General features: G+C 63.8%; 3 protein-coding genes and 1 long non-coding RNA gene across 16 annotated transcripts in view; 2 read left to right on the top strand and 2 right to left on the bottom strand.

The window, feature by feature from the left end:
• CATSPERD (catsper channel auxiliary subunit delta) overlaps positions 1 to 2,223 on the top strand; it is a 51,864-nt gene extending 49,641 nt beyond the window's left edge. For all 9 annotated transcript variants that reach the window (XM_077860331.1, XM_077860330.1, XM_077860328.1 and 6 more), the window contains 2 exons: positions 631 to 788; positions 1,945 to 2,223. In XM_077860331.1, coding sequence (XP_077716457.1) covers positions 631 to 788; positions 1,945 to 2,173 — 387 coding nt within the window. In that variant the 3' untranslated portion in view covers positions 2,174 to 2,223. The remainder of the gene's footprint in view (positions 1 to 630; positions 789 to 1,944) is intronic.
• Positions 2,224 to 3,901: 1,678 nt separating this feature from the next.
• PRR22 (proline rich 22) lies at positions 3,902 to 6,119 on the bottom strand. 2 transcript variants are annotated; one of them, XM_077860339.1, is made up of 3 exons: positions 5,561 to 6,119; positions 5,396 to 5,458; positions 3,902 to 5,089 (listed from the first exon to the last, which is right to left on the bottom strand). In XM_077860339.1, exons 1-3 carry the CDS (start codon positions 5,666 to 5,668, stop codon positions 3,920 to 3,922), a joined length of 1,341 nt encoding a protein of 446 aa, XP_077716465.1. In that variant the 5' UTR covers positions 5,669 to 6,119; the 3' UTR covers positions 3,902 to 3,919. The 2 variants fall into 2 exon arrangements, with proteins under 2 accessions (XP_077716465.1, XP_077716466.1); XM_077860340.1 differs by having other exon boundaries at positions 3,902 to 5,043.
• LOC144290777 (uncharacterized) lies at positions 5,863 to 12,293 on the top strand. 2 transcript variants are annotated; one of them, XR_013358314.1, is made up of 4 exons: positions 5,863 to 6,040; positions 6,298 to 7,296; positions 7,892 to 7,989; positions 9,365 to 12,293. It is a non-coding gene; the product is annotated as an uncharacterized LOC144290777 (long non-coding RNA). The 2 variants fall into 2 exon arrangements; XR_013358313.1 differs by having other exon boundaries at positions 9,361 to 12,293.
• DUS3L (dihydrouridine synthase 3 like) lies at positions 6,262 to 11,802 on the bottom strand. 3 transcript variants are annotated; one of them, XM_077860337.1, is made up of 13 exons: positions 11,659 to 11,802; positions 10,331 to 10,604; positions 9,582 to 10,094; positions 8,997 to 9,038; positions 8,742 to 8,894; positions 8,340 to 8,456; positions 8,060 to 8,125; positions 7,862 to 7,972; positions 7,521 to 7,617; positions 7,256 to 7,331; positions 6,712 to 6,900; positions 6,506 to 6,634; positions 6,262 to 6,414 (listed from the first exon to the last, which is right to left on the bottom strand). In XM_077860337.1, exons 2-13 carry the CDS (start codon positions 10,379 to 10,381, stop codon positions 6,342 to 6,344), a joined length of 1,617 nt encoding a protein of 538 aa, XP_077716463.1. In that variant the 5' UTR covers positions 10,382 to 10,604; positions 11,659 to 11,802; the 3' UTR covers positions 6,262 to 6,341. The 3 variants fall into 3 exon arrangements, with proteins under 3 accessions (XP_077716463.1, XP_077716464.1, XP_077716462.1); XM_077860338.1 differs by having other exon boundaries at positions 11,632 to 11,753; XM_077860336.1 differs by lacking the exon at positions 11,659 to 11,802 and adding an exon at positions 11,268 to 11,482.
• Positions 12,294 to 19,481: the final 7,188 nt, after the last annotated feature.

Here is a 19,481-nt window from a genome sequence, read left to right as displayed (position 1 = left end):
GGCAGAGACATAGGCAGAGGGAGAAGCAGGCTCTCTGCAGGGAGCCTGATGTGGGACTTGATCCCAGGACCCCGGGATCATGCCCTGAGCCGAAGGCAGATGCTCCACCACTGAGTCACCCAGGTCCCCCAAATCTCCCCCTTTTATAAGGACACTTATAAAAAGGACACCAGACATATTGGATCAGGACCCACCCTAATGAACTCATTTTAACTGAAAAAGACCCTCTCCCGAATAAAGTCACATTCCAAGGGTTAGGACTCCAGCCTCTCACTGGCGGTGGGGATGCCTCAGCCCACACCACCAAGCGTATGAGAAACCAGCAGCGTGGGATTCACACCCAGGACGCGGGGCTGTAAGGGATCCTGGCGAGCGGAGTGGCTAAGCCCACTAGCCCCTGACGTGTGGGAAGGCCCGGGCGCAGGAGGGCAGGGTAAAGGCTGAGCAGCCGTCAGTGTCCCCCACGAAGGTCACGAACCACCAGCCCACCAGGCACTTGGTCCTGGATGCACAGCTGTGGGTGTTTGGCAAGAAGTGTTGCAGGTGGGATCGTGCACGCAGGGGGGGTGCATCTGTGGGCGCCGGCACGGCCTCCCCAGCCCCTGGACATGCTTCTGTCCTTCTCCCCAGAACTATGTCAGCTGCCATGACCCCGACAACAACGCGCCCTTGATGTGGCCAGATGTCCCCTATCAGATCTTGGGAGGCCCGACGGCAAACAAGGTTATTTTTGAGCAGAGGAACGGAATCTACATCTTCTACATTTCTATCGTGGACCCGTACTACAGGTGAGCAGGGGGGCATCGCCCTGTGCCAGAGGCCTCGGGGGGATGGATGGGCCTCCTGGGGCAGGTCACATGCATGGGAGGGGCCCCCACTTTTCTCCCTCCCCTTGGCAGGTGCTGGATAAACATCAATTTTCCCAGCGGCCCAGACTGTCCCTGGGAAGAGTGCTATTTAAGTTCTAGATGACATTTGTTCACTCACTAAAATAAGTCCTGATTCAGAGCCCGTGCTGGTTGCTGGGGAAATAGCCATGAGCAGCAGCCACGTCCCTGCCCTCGGGGACCAGAATCACCCTCTCAAGCCGCATCTCATTGGTGGTGTGCACGAGCGACTCTTCAATTTCCAGGGATTTTGCAAGCCGTCTTTCCACTGGTAGCTTGAAAGCAGCCACGGCGGGAGACTTTACACCCTGGGAGTTGGCACGACCTACAAATTCGGCCTTTCCCCTTAGAGCTGGTTGTGGAATAGTTACCCCCGTGCTCGAAGAGGTTTCTAGGTGTGCTGGCCTACATTACGAAGGTCTCCCCCTGGAAGGGGGAACACGGGACAATGTCCTCCCCCCCCATCATCTATTCCCTCCAAAGTTCACCCCAAAAGCACATGGAGACCCTGCCTGCCCTTGAGACCCCTCACCCTGACCTAAGGGGGCCAGCTCTGGGATGGCCATGGGTGGAAGGCACAGGGTGGCACCCCCTAGGAGAGGGCCCATCAGCCTCTCTCTCTGCATGGCTTCCAGCAGAGCCCCAGTAGGTTCCCCTATACCCTGGTCCCCTCTCCTGGGATGTAGCGGCTTGCTACACCTGACGCTTCCTGCCCACCTCATGGATGCCCGCCCTCTGCTTCCACTCGGCAATGGGATGGTTTGTTTGCCTTCTAGATTGAGCCTGGGCATGGAGTCAGGGGGACACCCTGTCCCCAGAGGAGGGTACCATGGGGAACATGGTGGGGGGTTTGGGGGGAAACAGGACTGTTGCCAGAAGACAGGACAGCAGACTCAGACTGGGTAGGAATTGAAGCAGATGGAACTGGGACTTGGTGTCCCAACTCACCACCTGGGGGCCGGCTCTCCTATCTCTGGGTTTTAACACACTTACTGGGGTGGAGGGTAGGGCCCCAAAGGCAGTGCCCCATGGCCTCTCACCAAATGCCCCTTTGCAGCTACTGCCACTTGGAAACGACCTTCAGCGTCTACGTCTACGGGGCCTTCCCACTGTCCGTCATCCCCACGGCGGTCATCATCATCCCGCTCGTGGTCATGCTGCTGTCCGTGTGGCTGGTCTACGCGATCCCCAAACTGCTGCACACTGAGAAAGGCCTCAGGTTCAAGAGCTTCTGGGCTCACCTGTGCAGGAGGTGCAGAAAGGCGTGTTTCCGAGGCGGGAACTGAGCGCAACAGGGGAGCGCAGGGCAGTCATAAAGCGTTTGGGCAAACAGCCAGTGGCCGCGTGCAGCGTGTTCTGTCCTCCGGCCTCCGCCTCCCGCGACCTCGTCACATCAGAGCTTCTTGGCACTGCGGCATCCACGCCGGCTGCGACGGGGGTGCGGGGCAGCCCGTGGGGTAGGAGGCGAGTCTCTGAAAAGCCTAAGACGCTGCAACGTGTCCTGTTAGAGAAGCAGGGAGGGGTCTGCAGCGGGATTCCATTTCTGGGGTATAAACCCTCACGTGTACACACACGCACGTACATGCATGTTCTGCTACAGACACGGAGAAACACGTGGAGGCATGCAGACGTGTATGCACATGTCCATACGTGTGGCCATAGCTACACACATGCACAAGTACGTGTGCCCACACACACGTATGCATGCAAGCACAGTATGGATGCACACGCACAGGTGTATGTATACATGCAGGTGCATGCATTCGCCTAATGTATGCACACCCATGTGTATTTACCTATGACGTGAATACACATATACACGCCTATAGATATGCATACCTATGTACGCAATACAACTAGCTTGTACATACGTGTGCACGTGCACACATTTGAGTGCATGCACACACGTGTGCCTGTATATACAGCTTACACGGATATGTATACTCTACCCATGCTTTCGGTGGGTTCCCTCGCCACCAACCAGCTCACTCTGAATCCCAGGTGGCACGGGACGGCCGCCTCACCTTAGGTGAGGCCTGGGGTGATCCTGTGACTTTCCCGACTAGTCTTAAGCTATCAAGTATACGCCACAGCCCTCTTCAGTGGTCCGATGTCATCCCAACCGACTGGAGAACCTCTAGGCGCAGGCAGTGCCGGGACAGTTACCCCGCCCTCCCGGAGCGCATCCCTGCCCCATCCAGCCTCCCGTCGAGGCAGACCCTCACATTAACCTTCAAGGAAACCACGTGTGCACTTGGCTTTAGTCTCAAAAATACCCCAAATGTGGCTGCGGGTAGAGGGGGCTCAGGAGGAAGCTGAGGGAAGTGGGCTCCAGGCTTCTCTGGGCACAGATCAGGGGACCGGGTGCGGGTCAGCGCAGGCTCTGCCCGTCTTCTAGGGAGCTCTGGAGTGAGGGTTTGGGGAGGTGAGCCCAGCAGGCTCATGGTTCAGCTACCAAGCCCGCCTCCCCACACCAGCCACCCCCCCACAGTCCCCGGGCTGCCCCAGCAGAGCCCGATGGACTGACCACCAGGGCCCTGGAGACCCAGCCCAGGGCCTGGGGCAGGAGGCCCTTCCTCCTCTGCAGGGGAAAGCAGCAGGTGGCAGTACGGGTGGGGCTGGGGGTGGGGAGGGTAGGCCTCATCTCCAGGAAACTTCCTGTCCCTCTCCCGGCAGCCCTTTCTCCACCAAACACGCGGGCAAGAGATCCTTACAGTGCATCCGGGGAGTCCGGATGGCGACTCCCCACCTTCCAGAAGCAGCCCCCACCCACACCCCTGCAGGCTGACTCCCAATTTTCTGGGGCTGGGAGAGGAGGGATTCAGAACTGTGACGGCCGGGCTCCCCAGCTCAGCTCTGGAAGTCCATCCCCCAGGAGGGCCTTACCCTGCTGGGCCTTACCCCGTGACCCCGGCCCACTGTGCCAGGGCGGAGGAGGGGATCGTCCTCCATGTCCAGCCTCAGCCCACTGTCCCCGGGCCCCGGGCCCTGATGCCACCAAGTGGACAGTGAGCTGAGAGGTGAAATCCATTTTAATGGGGGGGGGCTCCCAGGTCCTGCCTGGGCCCCGAGGGGGCGGCGCCGGCCAGGCCCACGGCCTGCTTGCCCTTGCCTCCCTGCCTCCCCTTCTTGCTGGATGAGGAGCCGGCCTTCCTCTTGGGAAGCTCAGGTCGCACCACGGGGGCCACCATGTTGGCGGCTGGAGGCCCCGGGCGGGGCGGCGGCTCCTCATCGAGGGCTTTGAAGTTGAAAAAGCAGTCCACGTTGGACACGGTGTCCAGGATCTCGGGCACGCTGTAGTCAAAGGACAGCAGCTCGTCCGGCAGGTGCAACGAGCGGATGTCGCTGGACGAGTCGTCCCCGCCGCCCCTGCTGTCCGGCAGGGCAGGCCCCGGGGCCTTGCGCGGGAACCCCTCGGGCTCGGCGTTGCCCGGCAAGCAGTCGAAGAGCTTCATGGCATCTTCCAGAAGCACCTTCTCAGGCAGCACGAAGGCCCTGGCTGCCTCGGGGGTCCTGGCCTCGCCCGCCCCCAGTGGGGCTGCCTCTGCCTCAGCCACCTTGGGCTCCGCGGCGCCCGGCGGGTACAGCAGGGCCGACCCGGCCCCACCACCCTGCAGCTCCTTGGAGGGGAAGGCCAGGGGCTCACTGGGCCCGTGGAACTGACTGAGGCGGCCCTTGAGGTGGCCATAGGCGCCGGGGGGCAGCGTGGCCTCAGTGGGGAGTGTGATGAGCAGGGAAGGTAACTTGTTATCCTTGGGGACAGGTGGTGGGGGCGGCGGCCCCAGGCCTTCCTTGAGCAGGGGTGGAGGCAGCTCCATGTAGGCAGGGGGCCCCCCATCCCCCACAAAGCCCAGGGCCTCTGGCCCAGGCCCCTCAGGTGGGAAGTAGGGCAGGAAGTACTGGGAGCCCCCGGGCGCCGGCTGGTAGTGGGGGTACGGCGGGGGTGGGGGCGCTGCCACGGGGGCCTTGAGGTAGTGCTGGGGCTCTAGGAGGTAGGTGCCTGGCGAGGCGGGGCCCCCAGCCGGAGCCCCGGGCGGTCCCCCACCGCCCACTGCTGTCAGCTTGTACAGGGACGACTGGCCGAAGTCGGTGGTGGCCCACTCGATTCGGTAGATGCGAGGGTCAAAGAAGCACCCGCAGGGTGCCATCTGGAAACCTGCAGGCCAGGGAGGGGCAGCCCTGAGAGGAGCTCTGGGACCCACCTGGGGGAAGGAGTACAGGGTGGAGGGGGTGAGGGGCACAGCCCAAACCTCCGGGACCCATCTGTGGGATGGGGACAGAAATTCTGCCTTTGGGGACCCATCTAGGTGTCAGAGGCCCTCGGCATCATTTTGGGGACCTTTCTAGTGAATGGGAGGTACAAGCTGGGCCCTTGAAGACCTGTTTAAGGGACAGGAGACACAGGCCTTACCCTCTTGGGGCCTCCTAGGGCCAGGGGCATGGGCAAGAGAGGCCCAGATCCCTCTAAGCCACCCGAGTCGCATCAAGGGTTGAGGGGAGGCTGGTACCTGCCGGAGGGGCTGGAAAGATCTCTTTATCCAGGTTTGGGGGCTGATACAGGTTGGAGGAACCTGTGGACGAAAGCAGGTGGGTGGGTGGGGGTCCTGAGCCCTGGGCCCCCACCCCGTCAGGCATCCCCCACCCACCTCACACCAACATCCTCCAACGCGTACCCACAGTAGGAAGAGGCTCCGTGCAGGCGGGAGCGGGCTGGCTGCCTCGCCCCTCGGTGCCATCCAGGCCCTGGGGGCTGAAGACTTCTTGGGGAGCTGTAGGCGCATAGAAGGGTTTGGGGTGCTGCATGGGGAGGCAGGGGGCCCGGCCTGCGGAGGCCAGGAGGGCAGCAGGTGGGAGCACAGGCAGCCCACCCGGACAACAGGTTCCGAGTCCTACAGAGTTCTGTTTGCCTGGTTACTCTGGGCGGCGGGTTCCAGGCTGCGGCCCGCCCACTGGTCGGGATTCCGAGTATCAGGAGGCGGGGGGTGGGGCGGGGTGGGCAGAGAGCAGATGGAGAAACCAAGGCAGCCATGGATAGGCCTCACACAGGGCGGGGCAGGCCCGGACTCAGTCTGCTCCCTCCTGCCCTTGCCAGCAGTGCTCTGGACAGCTCCAGGGCTGCTTCCTCCCGGTAGCCTGCCCTGATCCACACCCACGTAGGCCAAGGCCCCTGCCTCGTGGGCCCTAGTGGTTTCTTAGTGGCTAAAACCTCTCTGGGCCACAGTAGTGGAGGCACAGGGCTGGGCCCATGGGGGCAGCTGGGAGACTCGTCAACGAGAAAGGAAAAGTAACTGCCGGCGACAGGGCCAGCCCAGTGTGGAGACCAGGCTCCCCAGAGCAGGAAGGGGACAGCTCAGGGGTCACAGAAAGGCCAGGGTTTTAAAAGAATAAAATTTATTGTCTTCTCGTGCAGCAAGAAGCCCTGCTGGCCCTCGGACGCCCCCTCCCGCCCGGTGACTACTTGTACGCGTTGGCCTTGTGCTTTGGCAGAAAGACGAAGTTGGGCGGCACAGGTCCCAGCAGCATCTCACTGTGAAGAGGGCAGGGAACAGGGTCAGGCCTGGGGTCAGGCCCACCGGCCCCTCGGCCTCCCGCACCCGCAGACTTCGGTTTCCTGGCACCTGATCCGGATCCAGTCGGCCGCCTTCTGACTGGCCATGAGCGTCTCCAGGTAGTCTCGGCCCAGGTAGTAGGGCGGCCGCTCGTTGATCCTCTGCGGGAGCCTCTCCAGGAGGCCCACGGGCACGTACCTGTGGGACGGCGGGCACGGGGTCAGGCCAAGGCGCCCCCACCCTCCACCTCCACCCGCATGGCCTCCAGCAGCCACCTGCACAGGAAGGAAAGCCACTCGAGGAGGAAGCGGCGGGTCTTCTCCACGCCCTGCGTGTCGGAGCCCCAGTGCTCCAGGCCGTATCGGGTGAAGTCCTGCAGGATGGCCAGGCGCTCGGACGACGAGATGTCCCAGTGGCGCTGCTCCTTGATCTCCGTGAACAGCCACGGCTTCAGCAGGGCACCCCTGGGAGGGCGGGGCAGGGTGGCATCAGCGGCCTGGCAGTTGGAGCCCCGGTCCCTGCCTCCCCACTGTGCTCAGCCAACTTTCTAACCCCAAGAGTTCCAACCCACAAGTGCACGTGTGTCCGGTCCCCTCTGCTCCAGTGGCTATGACTGTCTCTCTGCCCCCCATCCTGGCAGAGCCACCTGCTAGGGACAAAGCGCAAGGGAGAGGGAAGCAGACAGGCTGGGGCTCAGCAGCGGCTGCCGGGACAAGACTCAGATGCACCCTCACCTTTGCCCACACCGCAGGCCGGGCGCTCGGCGGTGGCTCCGGCTGGTTCTCTATAGCCACCCCCCATGGCACAGAGCACACTTACCGGGCAATCATCACCCCGGCGACGCCAGTCTGCATGGCACGGTTGGCATCCTCGTACGACAAGATGTCCCCGTTTCCTGAGGGACAGAGGCTGGGGTCTCAGGGAGCCGTGTGCAGGCAGGAGCTCCAGGGGAGTTCTCGCCAGCCCAGTGGCTCCCAGTGGGGCGGTGCAGGGCAGGGTCCCAGGGCAGGGGGAGGTGGCCCAGGCACGCGGCCCCTGAGAGCAGGGCCGGTGGGAGGTTGGAGTGGAGTGGCAGGGGACCCACCGAACAGGGGCATGGGACTGGCTGCCGTCACACACTGCTCGATGTACTGCCAGTCGGCCAGCTTGGTGTAGCGCTGCTCCCGAGAGCGACCGTGGAGCTGAAGGGGAAGCCAAGCACGGGGAGGGAGAGAGGATCCAGGAGGCGGAGGATCAGACACAGAGAGAGAGACCCAGAGAGATCAAGAGGGACAGGCTGAGAGGGAGAGACAGGGAGACAAAGAGACAGACAGAGACAGAGGGGGAGCCAAGAGAGCAGGAGGGAGGGGCCGGGGGAGAGACACCGTTAGGGAGGGCTGCCGAGCACTCCCGAGGCCCCCACACCCTTGGTGCCCCGAGACCCACCGTGACCAGGGCTGCACCCCACTCTCGCAGCTCGGGGAGCAAGCGGTGTGCCAGGTTCACGCGCTCCTGGACGCCCGTGCGGATCTTCACTGTCAGCGGCACGTCCAGCACCTGCGGTGGTGACTGGGGTCAGTGGGCCCTGGGGCCAGGTGGGGAGGGCGTAGGGGGCAGTGTCGGGGAGGGCGTCCAAGCACGTACCTGGTTCATGCCGCGGACAATCTGCTGGAACTTGGCCGAGCGGTTCATGAGGGCACAGCCCCCGCCCTGGGAGAAACGGGGGTGGGGTGGGGTGGGCTGGAGCAACAGAGGGCAGGACGCAGGCTGGCCCTGACCCCCTTCTCTGCCTTCACTGTCCAGATGAGGAAACCAAGGCACAGTGGCTCCCACGGGTCCCCAGAGCCACAAGCGGGAGCAAGGCCAGGTCCCAGGCTTCTGTCCCCCCGCACAGTGTAGAGGCCCAGGGCCACGTGGCCACTACCTTCTTGTACACAAGGTCAATAGGGCACCCGACGTTGATGTCCACGAAATCCACCTCGATGGTACGGTTGAGCAGCTCGGCACACTTGGTCATGGTGTCAGGGAAGGCGCCCTCGAGCTGCGGCAGGTGGCGGGCAGGGGCTGAGGGGCTGGTCCAGACAGCCCCTGCCCACTATGGGGATCAAGCTGGTGGCCCTGACTCCCCCAAGTGGCCCTGCGCCACGGCCAGCAGCCCTCAAGGGGGCATCGGGTCAGCCCTCGGGCCCACGGCTGAGGCAAGAAGGGTCTGGGAGTGACTGAGTCAGGCCTGGGGTTGGGGAGATCTGACCCTGAACGTGCCCCAAAGCCAGGCAGCCAAGACCCCTCTGCCCTTCCCACCTCCCTCCCTCGGGGAGGCACCAACCTGGACGCCAAAGACGTCCTCGCATGGGTGGCGTCGGAGCAGGGCCCACTCAGACGTCTGGCCCTGCAGCAGATTGGTGCACACGGCCATCTCCCCGCACGTCACGTCGGCCCCGAAGCGTTTACAGATCCGCCGGAAGGGCAGGTTCCCGCACTGGGGGCAGCAGGAGACACGCACATGTGAGGGTGCAGCAGGCAGGGACCCCCGGCACCACCCACCGGGCGGGGGCAGACACTGGGCACCAGGCCGACCTACCGTGGTGAGGGGGGCCAGGTACAGCTTGCCACCGATGTCCAGCTGGAGGCAAATGAAACCCAGTGAGGTTCGCCCTTCGGCCCTGGCTCACGGGCCTCCCCTCGCCCCAGGCCAGGACGTGCTTTGTCCCGCCCTGCCCGGCCTCTCCAGCCTCCTGCACCTCGGGGCCTCCGCACCAGGCGGCGACTCCCCGTGTGAGGACTGTTCTGTTCCCCGTGCTCTCCTCCGCAGCACAGCTTCCACCCAACAGGCAAAACCACGGTCCCGGTGCCCCTCCTTCACCCTCTCCACCCCCCGCCCTGACTCCCTGGGGCTGGGGAGGGGGTGTCCAGCTTTTTCTTTTCTAAAAGATCTTATTTGTCAGACAGAGATAGAGAAAGCACAAGCAAAAGGAGCAGCAGACAAAAGAAGAAAGCAAGGTCCCCACTGAGCAGGGAGCCCGATGTGGGACTCAATCCCAGGATGCCGGGATCCTGACCTGAGCCAAAGGCAGACGCTAAACCAACTGAGCCACCCAGGTGTCCCCATGCAGTTCTTCTGCCCCCATAATTCCAGTGGGCTCAGCAGGGAGCCCTGATCACGTACCTTTCTCTTCTCACAAGGCCGCAGCCTCACTATATCCTCATCCGTCAGGGGCCCACAGGTCTGCACCGAGCTGCTGGCAAGGGCACCAGCGCCTGGCTCCAGGAGGGCCTGCTGGGTGTCACCACCATCCTGCCCCAGGGCCCCTTCAGTCCCTGAAACCTCAGGGGTGGCAGCAGCAGGGGAAGGGCCTGTGCCGGGGCCCCTGCTCAGCTGGCGTAGGGCCTGCTCAGCGCGCTCGAAGCGGACCTGGCGCTTCCGCAGTTGCTGCTGCAGGGCTCTGTCCAGGCTGTTGCGGACTGGCGGGGCCTGCACCCGCTCTTCCCGCACCAGGTTCTGCCCTTCGGGCCCCAGGTGGGCCCCAGCAAAGCGGCAGGTCACGCCGTAGGGGCATCTGCCAAAAGTCTCGAAAAGCACACAGCGGGGGCCCAGGTCCGATGGCTTGGTCTCCAGGTAGCGGCCCACGTCGTGCAGGAAACGGCAGCGGTCGCCAAAGAAACACTTTGCAGCTGATTCCTGCGAGGGAACCACGGGGCCATGAGGGGGGGCAGGGAGAGGCCAGGCAGCCTGAGTGTGAACCTCAAACCCCTCTCCCGCTCCTCCGTGTCCTGCGTGTGCAGGTCAGGCACCCAGCAAGTCTGAGTGTCTTCATCTGGGAGAGGGGAACAATAACACATCACAGCTTCCTGAGCACTGAGTCCGGGGGCACAGAGACTCCGACTCTAGGACTTCCAAGCGGCAGTTCCACTCACCTGGACCAGGGAGGGGCAGAGCCTATTCTTGTCGTAGTGGGTGGGTTTCATGTGGGGCCGGCCCTTGTTCTGGCCCCGGGCTCTCTTCTGAACCTGTGGCCGCTCCCCCAGTTCGGCCGCCTCCCCCGCCTGCCCATCTTCCAGTCGGATCCGCTTGGCCTCAGGCTCAGCCAGGTCATTGCCACCGGGCTCTCCGGCCTCGATTTCCTGGCTGGGTTTCTCCTGCCCTTTGGCTTCCAGGAATTCGTGGAACTGCTCCTTGGTGGTGAGGTACCTGCCGGCACAGAGGCAGAAGGAGACGGGCTGGAGGAGGGAGTCCTTTTTCCAGCTCAGATGCAACGGATGCTGGGGGAAGGGGCTGAGAACACCGGCCCTGCTTCCGTGCCTCTGCTGATGGGTACCGCACTACTGAGAACGGCCAGCTCCAGCCAGGGCACACCTCAAGGCCACAGGCAGAGCCTATTTTGTCCCTGTGTCCCCCTGCCCAGGGGGTTGAGCCAAGCTACTAACAGGCATGAACATTCCTGGCCACATCCGGCTAGAGAAAACTACATGTCCCGGCATGCCTTGCAATGGGGCCACGGCCGCCACATTCCCCAGCGTGCCCCACGGCCCTCGCTTCGGTCACAAGTCCCCGCCCGCCGCTGAGGCTGGCAGCAGGTGCACAAGGCTACTCCCGCCAGGGCGGAGACTACAGTCCCCAGCATGCACTGCGGCCCGAGCCTCCAACATGCCCGCCCCCGCGGGCACCGCGGTGTCCTTCGCACACGTGACAGCCCCCAACGTGCGCCGTCCGCTCCGACTCCGCGGACGCAGGAACGGCCCGGACTGAAGAGCCCGCGAGCTGCCCGCCGGGCCGCCGCCCCGCCGCCCCGCATGCACCGCCTGTAGGTGCCGGGGAGGCCTCGTGAGGGTCTCCCCGGCCTCGGCGACTCACTGAGGCTTAATGGGCGCCACGCCCCGTTCCGGCGCGCCAGCCGCCGCGTCGCCGCCGCCACCACTTTCTGCCGGGGCCTCCGCCGCTCCCTCCGCCATCAGCCCCCCTCACGCCCGCTCCGGAGTGCGGCGGGAAGGGCTTCCGGGTCGCGAGTGCGATTTCCCGGTCGTGCCGGGGAAACGCGCATGCCTGGGGCGCTCCAGCGGACGCCATTGTACGCGCGTCGACGTGAGGGGGCGGAGCCTGCGGGGGCGGAGCCTGCGGGGGCGGAGCCTCGGGTCCCGCTTAGGGTAGCGCTGCGGAGCGGCCCGCGGGGTGGAGCCTCGGGACCCGCCTAGGGTAGCGCTGCTGAGCTACCTCCTACCTACGGGAACGGAGCCGCGGGTCGCACCTAGGGTAGCGCTGCGGAGCTGCCCGCGGGCCGCGCAGGTGCTCAGTGGCTCCCCCTACCGGCCGCCGCCGGCCCACGAGAGTATTCTACAAGCTTTAAAAAGACGGACCCCCGACGACCGGACGCGAGGCATTAACGGCAGATGCCTAGTTGAGCGTCTGTCCGCGTGCCAGAGGCCGCCCTCGAGGCCGGACGTGCAGCTGTGCCTGCGGCGGCCGGTCGTGCCCCTGAGAGGTCGCGAGGGGCGGGGCGGGGCGGGGCGGGGCGGCTCCCGTCGCGGGCCTCGGCTGCCCCCTGCAGGACGGCCTGGGGACGAGGCCCCGCTGGCCAGCTGTGCTCGCGCACCTCCACCCACGGAGCTCGCTCGTCCCTCCCCAGACGTCCCCTCCCGAGGTGCCCGCCCCGCAGCCCTCTGAGGTTCCACCAGGGGTCTCCTCCCACCGTCCCACAGGCATCCCCGGCCACTCTGGGGAGGCAGTGGGATGGGTGGGGAAACTGAGGCCCACAGAGGGCTGTCTGAACGTAGCCTCCCCTCTCTGGGCCTCCAAGGGCTCCCCGGCTCTCTGCCTTGCAATGGCCTGTGCTTTCTGTATGTGGCAATCAAGGAGGGCTTCCTGTAAGCGGGGAGTGGGCGTGTGTGTGTGGACTGGCCGTTGACAACAAAATTAAAATTAATAATGTAATGTTAACTGCTCGGTATGACGATATGGTTTAAATCGTTTGCCAGTAGCTCGACAATTACTCAACATTTACTTCTAAGCCCTTTTTTTGTAAATAAATATTTTATTCATGAGAGTCAGAGAGAGAGGCGGAGGGAGAAGCAGGCTCCATGCAGGGAGCCCGACGTGGGACTCGATCCTGACACCCCAGGGTCACACTCTGATCCGAAGGCAGATGCTCAACCGCTGAGCCAACCAGGCATCCCCTAAGCACCCCCCCCCTTCTTAAAGATTTTCTATTTATGCATGAGACACAGAGAGGCAGAGACACAGGCAGAGGGAGAAGCAGGCTCCATGCAGGGAGCCCGACCGACGTGGGACTCGATCCCGGGTCTCCAGGGTCACACCCTGAGCCAAAGGCAGACGCTCAATGGCTGAGCCACCCAGGCGTACCCCCCCTAAGCCCTTTTCTGGCATTAACTCACTTATTCTACTCTCTGACCTTGTGCAGAGGGAACAGGCATTCATCCCAAATCCACCTGAATCCATGGGTCCCAGAGGTCCCTGGCCAGGGACCACCCCACTGCCCTGAGCCAGAGACCAGGTCATCAGCGTCCCCCCCCCTGCCTCTCCCCGCATACCCCGTGGGTTCCTGTGTCCTGCCCCCTGTCCTCCAGAGCCTCTCTCTAGTCCATCCCCTCTCCCATCACTGCCCCCCCCCCACTTCAGGGCCTCATTCTTCCATCTTACCCCCAAGGCCCCACCTCCCAGCCACAAATCTGACCAAGGCCCTGCTCCCAATCCTTCCATGTCTCCCTACTGCCCCAGCCCTGTCCCAGAGCCCCCAAGTTCCTACAGGACCCAGCCCCTGCTGCCTTCCCCAGTTTCATTCCTCATCACCCCCTGACTCCCTAAACTCAAGCACCAATTTCATTCCAGACCTCCCGTGAGCCAGTCGGACCTCTCAGCCTCTGCATGTGCTGTTCCCTTTTGCAGGAAGTCTCTTCCCTGCTCCCAACCACCTTGTTCATTCCACTCACCCTCTAGTTCTCTCCTCCTTTCCCCCTCCCTGTCCCTCCTCCCCCCTCCTCCAGAAGCCTCTCTAACTCCCCCGCTGGGGATACTGCCCCCTTCAGGCTCTGCAGCTATCTGAGCATCACCCCCCCCCCCCCCCGCCCCGGGGAATCATGGCCCTCAGCATCCTGGTGCCACCTGGCCACATGCCATCTTCCCCACTGTACTATTAGCTCAGAGAGGGTGGGAGTTGGGTCCACCGCAGTCACTCCGTGTCCCCAGCACCCAGCACCAGGCCCAGCACACAGTAGGTGCCCAACGAACATTTGCTGAGTGAGTGGATCTTCTTGTGGCTGGGAGACTGAGGCACAGAGGGGCCGAGACCTGCTCTAGAGGGTCCTGCCTTCACTGAGGCTGTGGCGGGGGGATGAGACCTTCCCAGGTGTCACCCTGGAGAGTGCGGGGGACACTCAGGAAGATGTCCCTCCTACCCTGAACCAGGCCTGAGTCGAACTCTGAATCCCCTGCCTTGGGATCCCTGGGTGGCGCAGCGGTTTGGCGCCTGCCTTTGGCCCAGGGCGTGATCCTGGAGACCCGGGATCGAATCCCATGTCGGGCTCCCGGTGCATGGAGCCTGCTTCTCCCTCTGCCTGTCTCTGCCTCTCTCTCCTTCTCTCTCTGTGACTATCATAAATAAATAAAAAAATTAAAAAAAAAAAAAAATAAATGAATCCCCTGCCTTGACCTATTTAGAGAAGCAGAAAGGAGGCAGGTGGCACAGGGGCCTCTTATAGATGGGGACACTGAGGCACTCAGATGGGGGGAGGCAGGGCCTGGCGAAGGCGGAGCTGGCCTTCTCGCCAGGCGCTGTGTGCGCTGCGTGCACTCGCTCTCCCCCTCTGTCTGTTGGTCTCCGTCTCCCTCTCTTCTTCTGCTTTTCTCTACCTCTTTGTCTCTCTCTGTCTCTCTCTCTCTCTGAGTCCCTCTTCCCTGGCTCCCTGCTCCCTCCCTGTGTCTCTCCCTCACCCTTTCCCTGTCCCTCTTAGCCAGGCCGGATGGGGTGGCAGCAGCAGGGCAGGTGCGGCCCCGGGCTCAGTGCCCGTTTCAGCTGGGGCCACCCCGGATTTGCGGCTGCGCCTCCTTTATCTGGGGCTGCAGCTGCCCCTTATCTTCTGGCTTCAGGACACGAGACAGGGATTAGGGCAGCCCAGGCCAAGGACGCGAGACAGCAGGGTTGGGCGGCCGGGTGGCAAGAGCCAGGGTGCTGGGGGGGGTGTGTGTCGCAGGGCACCCTCAAGCCTTGGCAGCTGGGACTGCTGCACATGTGAGCGGATGTGTTCGTGTGACACTTTGTGCCATTTATGGCTTTTGCCTGTGTGATGGTGTACACACATCTGCAGCTGTGCCTGGAGATTGTGTGTGACTGGGGGTGTCGGTGAATACGGTTGCTTCTGAGTGTGGGGGAGTGTGTGTGTCTGTGAGTGCGTGTCTGTGTTTCTCGTTTGTGTGACGGTGTGTACACATTTGTGGCTTTTTGTGCACGTGTGTGAGCGTGTGCCTCTGTGAGCCTCGGCCCTGCCCCACGGGTGCCCGCGCAACCCCAGGCCCAGGCCCCACCCGGCCGCCTGCCCTGGCTCCCTTGGGCTGGCCTGATGGCTTTCCCGCCTTGCTGACCTGCGGCCCTTGGGGACAAGGCCCCTGGCCTGTGGCCTGTGGCTGCAAATGGCCCTACAGGGACGGCCGCCAGCCCTGCTTTTCCCATCCTCCCTTGCCTGGAACCGGCCAGCATCTTCCTGCCGCCCACGGGCCTCAGAGGCCCCTTCTGGCCAAGGCCACCAGCTCCTCCTGGCCCCCAGGGCCCTCGCTCTGCCCCTGGGCTGTGTCCCCTGTCAGGGCTGAGGCCCCTCTCCATTCAGCGTGGTCCAGCTTGGGGGCAAGGATGACTACTGTCACGTTAAGAACCCCGAAGTCTAGTTTCGGGGAGCCTCTTGGCTAGCCATGGGCAGCTCTGTGCTGTCCCAGGGACCCCCCGGCAAGCCCTCTCACTTCAGTGACAGCGACACTGCCACTCCCTGAGGGTCTGCACTGGGCACAGAAAGAATGTGGGAGCAATTTCACAGATGAGTAAACTGAGGCCCAGCAATCTCCGTTACCAGCTCAAAAAAGGGAGGGCACGCTGAAGGTCTGGAGCTGCTCCAGCTGGGGGTGGCGGGAGAGAGAAGCCACGGACGGCTCCGGGCCACCTCCACCCCTGCAGCGCTGGTTCCTGGGGGTCGTGAGGTACAGCCCTGGGCCCGCAGGGCCTGGACCAGCTCCTGGTGCTAAGATGGAAACTTCTCCACCAGCCAAGTCTATGCCTTGGCCAGCAGCCGCTGGCCTCCCAGAACCTCGGCCTGGGCCTCCACCAGTGAACGGAGCATTCCCCTTGGGAGCAGTGACCGAGCAGGAAGGGCAGGGGGCCAGCCTCGGGGGTCAGGGGTGGGGGGAGCTGCCAAGGCAGTGGCTGAATGTTCCAGAATCATCCAGCCCCAGGTTTGAGCCTCTTCCCTACTGTGTGACCTCGGGCCAGCGTCTGGACTTCTCTGATCTCCAGGTTTCACAACTGCCAAGTGAGCACAGTGCCACTCGGGGGCGGGGGCATCGCCCGGAACTACCTTGGCGGGGGGTGGGGGTGGGGGGCATCCGAGGAGGCGACGAGGGAGCGGAACTAATTGCCAGGCAAACACCGCGGAGGGCGGGCAGGTGACAGGGCCTGGGTTCTGGGTGCACCTGTACTGTCCCGCCCCTGCCTTGGCCTTGACCCCAGCCGCGGGGGCCACGCGCCCCCACATGCCCCCCCGCTCCTCGCCCAGCCTGTCTCTGCGCCTACGTGCGCTCGGGGGGACCCAACCCCACGCAACCCCCGGGCTGCTCTGGAAGCCAGGGTGGCTCAAGGCTCGGTTCCACCCACCCCCGCCCCACAGCAGCCACAGTCTGGGAGAAGGAAGGTTTAAAAATAAAGCATTGTAAATACCCGTGTTTCCTGCAAATAGAACCAGCCCCTGGATCCCCTTGGCCTCCCGGGCAGCCGGGCCCAGACAGCTCCTCTGAGGGGGGTGGGGGCCACAGGGAGGGCGTGTCTGTGCGCCCCAGTTCCCAGCTGCCGTGTGAGTCAGCCAGTGCGACAGGGTGTCTGTCACCGCCTGTCCAGGGGGTGACAGGGTGTGTGGGCTGGTAACAGACAGTGTCCAGAGGTGCTGGGTCGCGGGAGGCGACACACCGGTGTGTGAGGCTGTCAGGACGGAATGAACGTGAGCCACCGGGGGCCCCGTGGGGCTGGCCCCGAGCAGAACAGGGTTCCCGGGGGCCCGAGTGTGCTGGGGTCTCCACCCGCGGGGGGAAGGTGGGCGTGTGTCCTGGTGTCCCGCCTCCCGGCTGGCCCCCCACAGCCTCACCCTGGCGCCCCTGCCCCTGCCCCTGCCCACCCCAGAGGAAGAACCGAGTTTTTCAAGTCACTGTTGCCAGGGCAACCATTTTACGAGCGTCCACATGGTGGGCACATGTGTGTGTCCCGCGCCCCATGTGTCTGCAGGCGCCCACCCCCAGGGCCTCCAGCCAGGGCGGGGCGGGGGATACCAGCCGTGTGGGGTGAGCAGGAGGTGGCCGGGGGCAGCTGGTGACAGCTTAATGGTGGCTGGTCGGGGTGGGGTGGGCTCCTGGCTGGGCTGCATGTGTGCGAGGGGGCTGTGCCTCCCAGACTGGCCTAGCACGTGCGTGTGCATGTGTAGACACGCACGACAGTGTCTCGGACTCTCCTGCGCTGTGTGGCTGTGGGATAGGTAGTGCGTACTCCTGCACTGTGGCCATGGGTACCAGTAGCGAGCGTGGAGTGGGTCACACTGTGTGCCGATGTGTGTATTAACGTGTGCCGTGTGTATTGGCAGCAGGTAGCATGGGAGTGTGTAACGATCCACCGAGTGTGCATGAATGTGCATGAGCAATCAAGAAGTTCCTTTGAGGGCCGATGGGCTGAGGGTCCTTTGGGTGTGAATATTGGGTGTGTCTGTGTCTCTACTGGGCACTGTGTGTATGTGTATGTGTGTGTGTTAGGGTAGTGTGAGCTTCATGTCCATGTGCATAAGCATGTCTGGCTGGAAGTGAAACAAGGACACCTGTGTGTGTGTGTCCATGCATGTCCTCGGGCAAGGACAGGGGTGGTGCTGTTCTCATAAAGAGTGTCCCAGGATGTGTGAGAACAAGGATGGCCCAGGGTGTGACCCCAGCCAGATCGAACATTTGGGGGTCTGTGTGTGAGTGGCCACGGGGGAGGTCAGACCTTTCTCGTCACGCCAGGACGTGCGTGTCACTGGGAGTGAGCACGGGGTGACACGGATAATGGCAGACATTATTGCTCAACACCACCCAGGGACAGTTACTCATATTTACTCACTCAATCTTTACTACAACCCTATTAGGGTCTATTAATAACACCCTGTGGGGATCCCTGGGTGGCGCAGCGGTTTGGCGCCTGCCTTTGGCCCAGGGCGCGATCCTGGAGACCCGGGATCGAATCCCACGTCGGGCTCCCGGTGCATGGAGCCTGCTTCTCCCTCCTCCTGTGTCTCTGCCTCTTTCTCTCTCTCTATGTCTATCATGAATAAATAAATAAATCTTTAAAAAAAAAAAATAACACCCTGTGTTACAGGCCGAGAAGCTGAGCCACATTCAAGATGTACCCGCCCAAGGCCGCACAGAGCAGACACCTGTGCTTCCCATCCTGGACCAGGACCGGCGGCTCCAACGCCACCACTTCCGCGACACCTGCTCATTCTTGTGCCCCCACCCTACCTGCAAGCTCACATCCTGGCCTACTCCTGGGTGGCTGTGCGCAGACCCAGGCGTCGCCCACCCGCATGCGCCCCAGTGCAGGGGTGAGACTGAGTGTCTCCTATCACCGCGTAGGCGGCATAGTAGTGCAAGCTGTACAGGCCCCTTGGGGTGTGTGTGTGTGTGTGTGTGTGTGTGTGTGTGTTGGCGGGGAGGGGAGGGGAGGCGAGGGGAGGGGGGAGCTCCTAGGAAGGTCTCCTACCCAGACCAATGCCAGGGCTGCTGGGATCAGAGGAATGCAGGCGGCCTGGGCCGGACGAGGAGGCCCCAAGAAATCAGGCGGCAGGAGAGAGAAACCAGAGCAGCGGGCCCCGGGAACACAGGCGGCGGCGGCCGGGAGCGCGCGGGAAAAGGCCGCGGCGGGGGCCCGAGGGCGGGGCGGCGGGGAGGGTGTTTCGGTAACTAGGCCACGGCGGGGCGGGGCCGCGGCGGCTCCAGCCCCGCCCACCTCCCGCCCCGAGCCGCCTGGCGCCGCCAGGGGGCGCTGCAGGAACGCGGAGCCGTCGGGGCGGGGGCGCGGCGGGTCTGGGCGCGCAGGTGGGGGCGCCCCGCGGGGTCCCGGTGCGCAGAGAGCGCGGGGGGAGCCGGCGGTGGGAATGGGCGCCGCTGCGGGGCGCTGGGTGCAGCCCGGGCAGAACGGCCGCTTCGTGAGGGGCTCGGTGGGCAGCGGCTGTCCTCAGTCCTAGGGTGCCACTTACTTACTGTCTTAGGAAAAAGCTTTGGGTCTCAGTCCTCTAGAACGGCTCTGTCCTGGGGGCCTCTCTGGATTTCTGGAAGGAGGGCCTGGGGCGGGACTAGCAGGACCCCACAGTCTTCAGCGGGGCAGGAGGGGGCTCTGGCCGCTGTGACCGCCGTCTGGGGTCGTGCTGTGACTTAATGCCTCCGAGGAGAACCGGGGAGGGGCTTCTCGCGGCCCCGGATTTAGGGAAGATGCGCCGTCTTGGGTCTGTGGATGGGGGGCAGCAGCTGATTACGGGGGCGCTGCTCTGGAGGTTCCCTGGAGGGGCTTCCTTGGTGGGAGTACTTCTCGGGGCCCTGCCTTCCGGAAGGGGACCGGGCAGGAGCCGGCGTCTGACAGTAAAGCCAGATCCTCGGCAGAGTGTGGGGCGCCCAAGGCCGCCGGCACTGGCGTCGGGGGCGCTGTGCCTCCTATCCCAGAAGGGAGCCCTTGGGGAGGGGGCGCCGCGGGGCCCCGGGAGGTCCCCTGCCCCGGGGCGCCGTGGCCCCCGCACCCCCGCCACCTGCGCGCCGCCCGCCCCCCCTTGGGCGGGGGCGGCTCCCGTC

Source organism: Canis aureus, chromosome 19 (assembly GCF_053574225.1).
Source record: "Canis aureus isolate CA01 chromosome 19, VMU_Caureus_v.1.0, whole genome shotgun sequence".
Lineage (NCBI taxonomy): Eukaryota > Metazoa > Chordata > Mammalia > Carnivora > Canidae > Canis > Canis aureus.
This window is presented reverse-complemented; position numbering and strand designations above follow the sequence as displayed.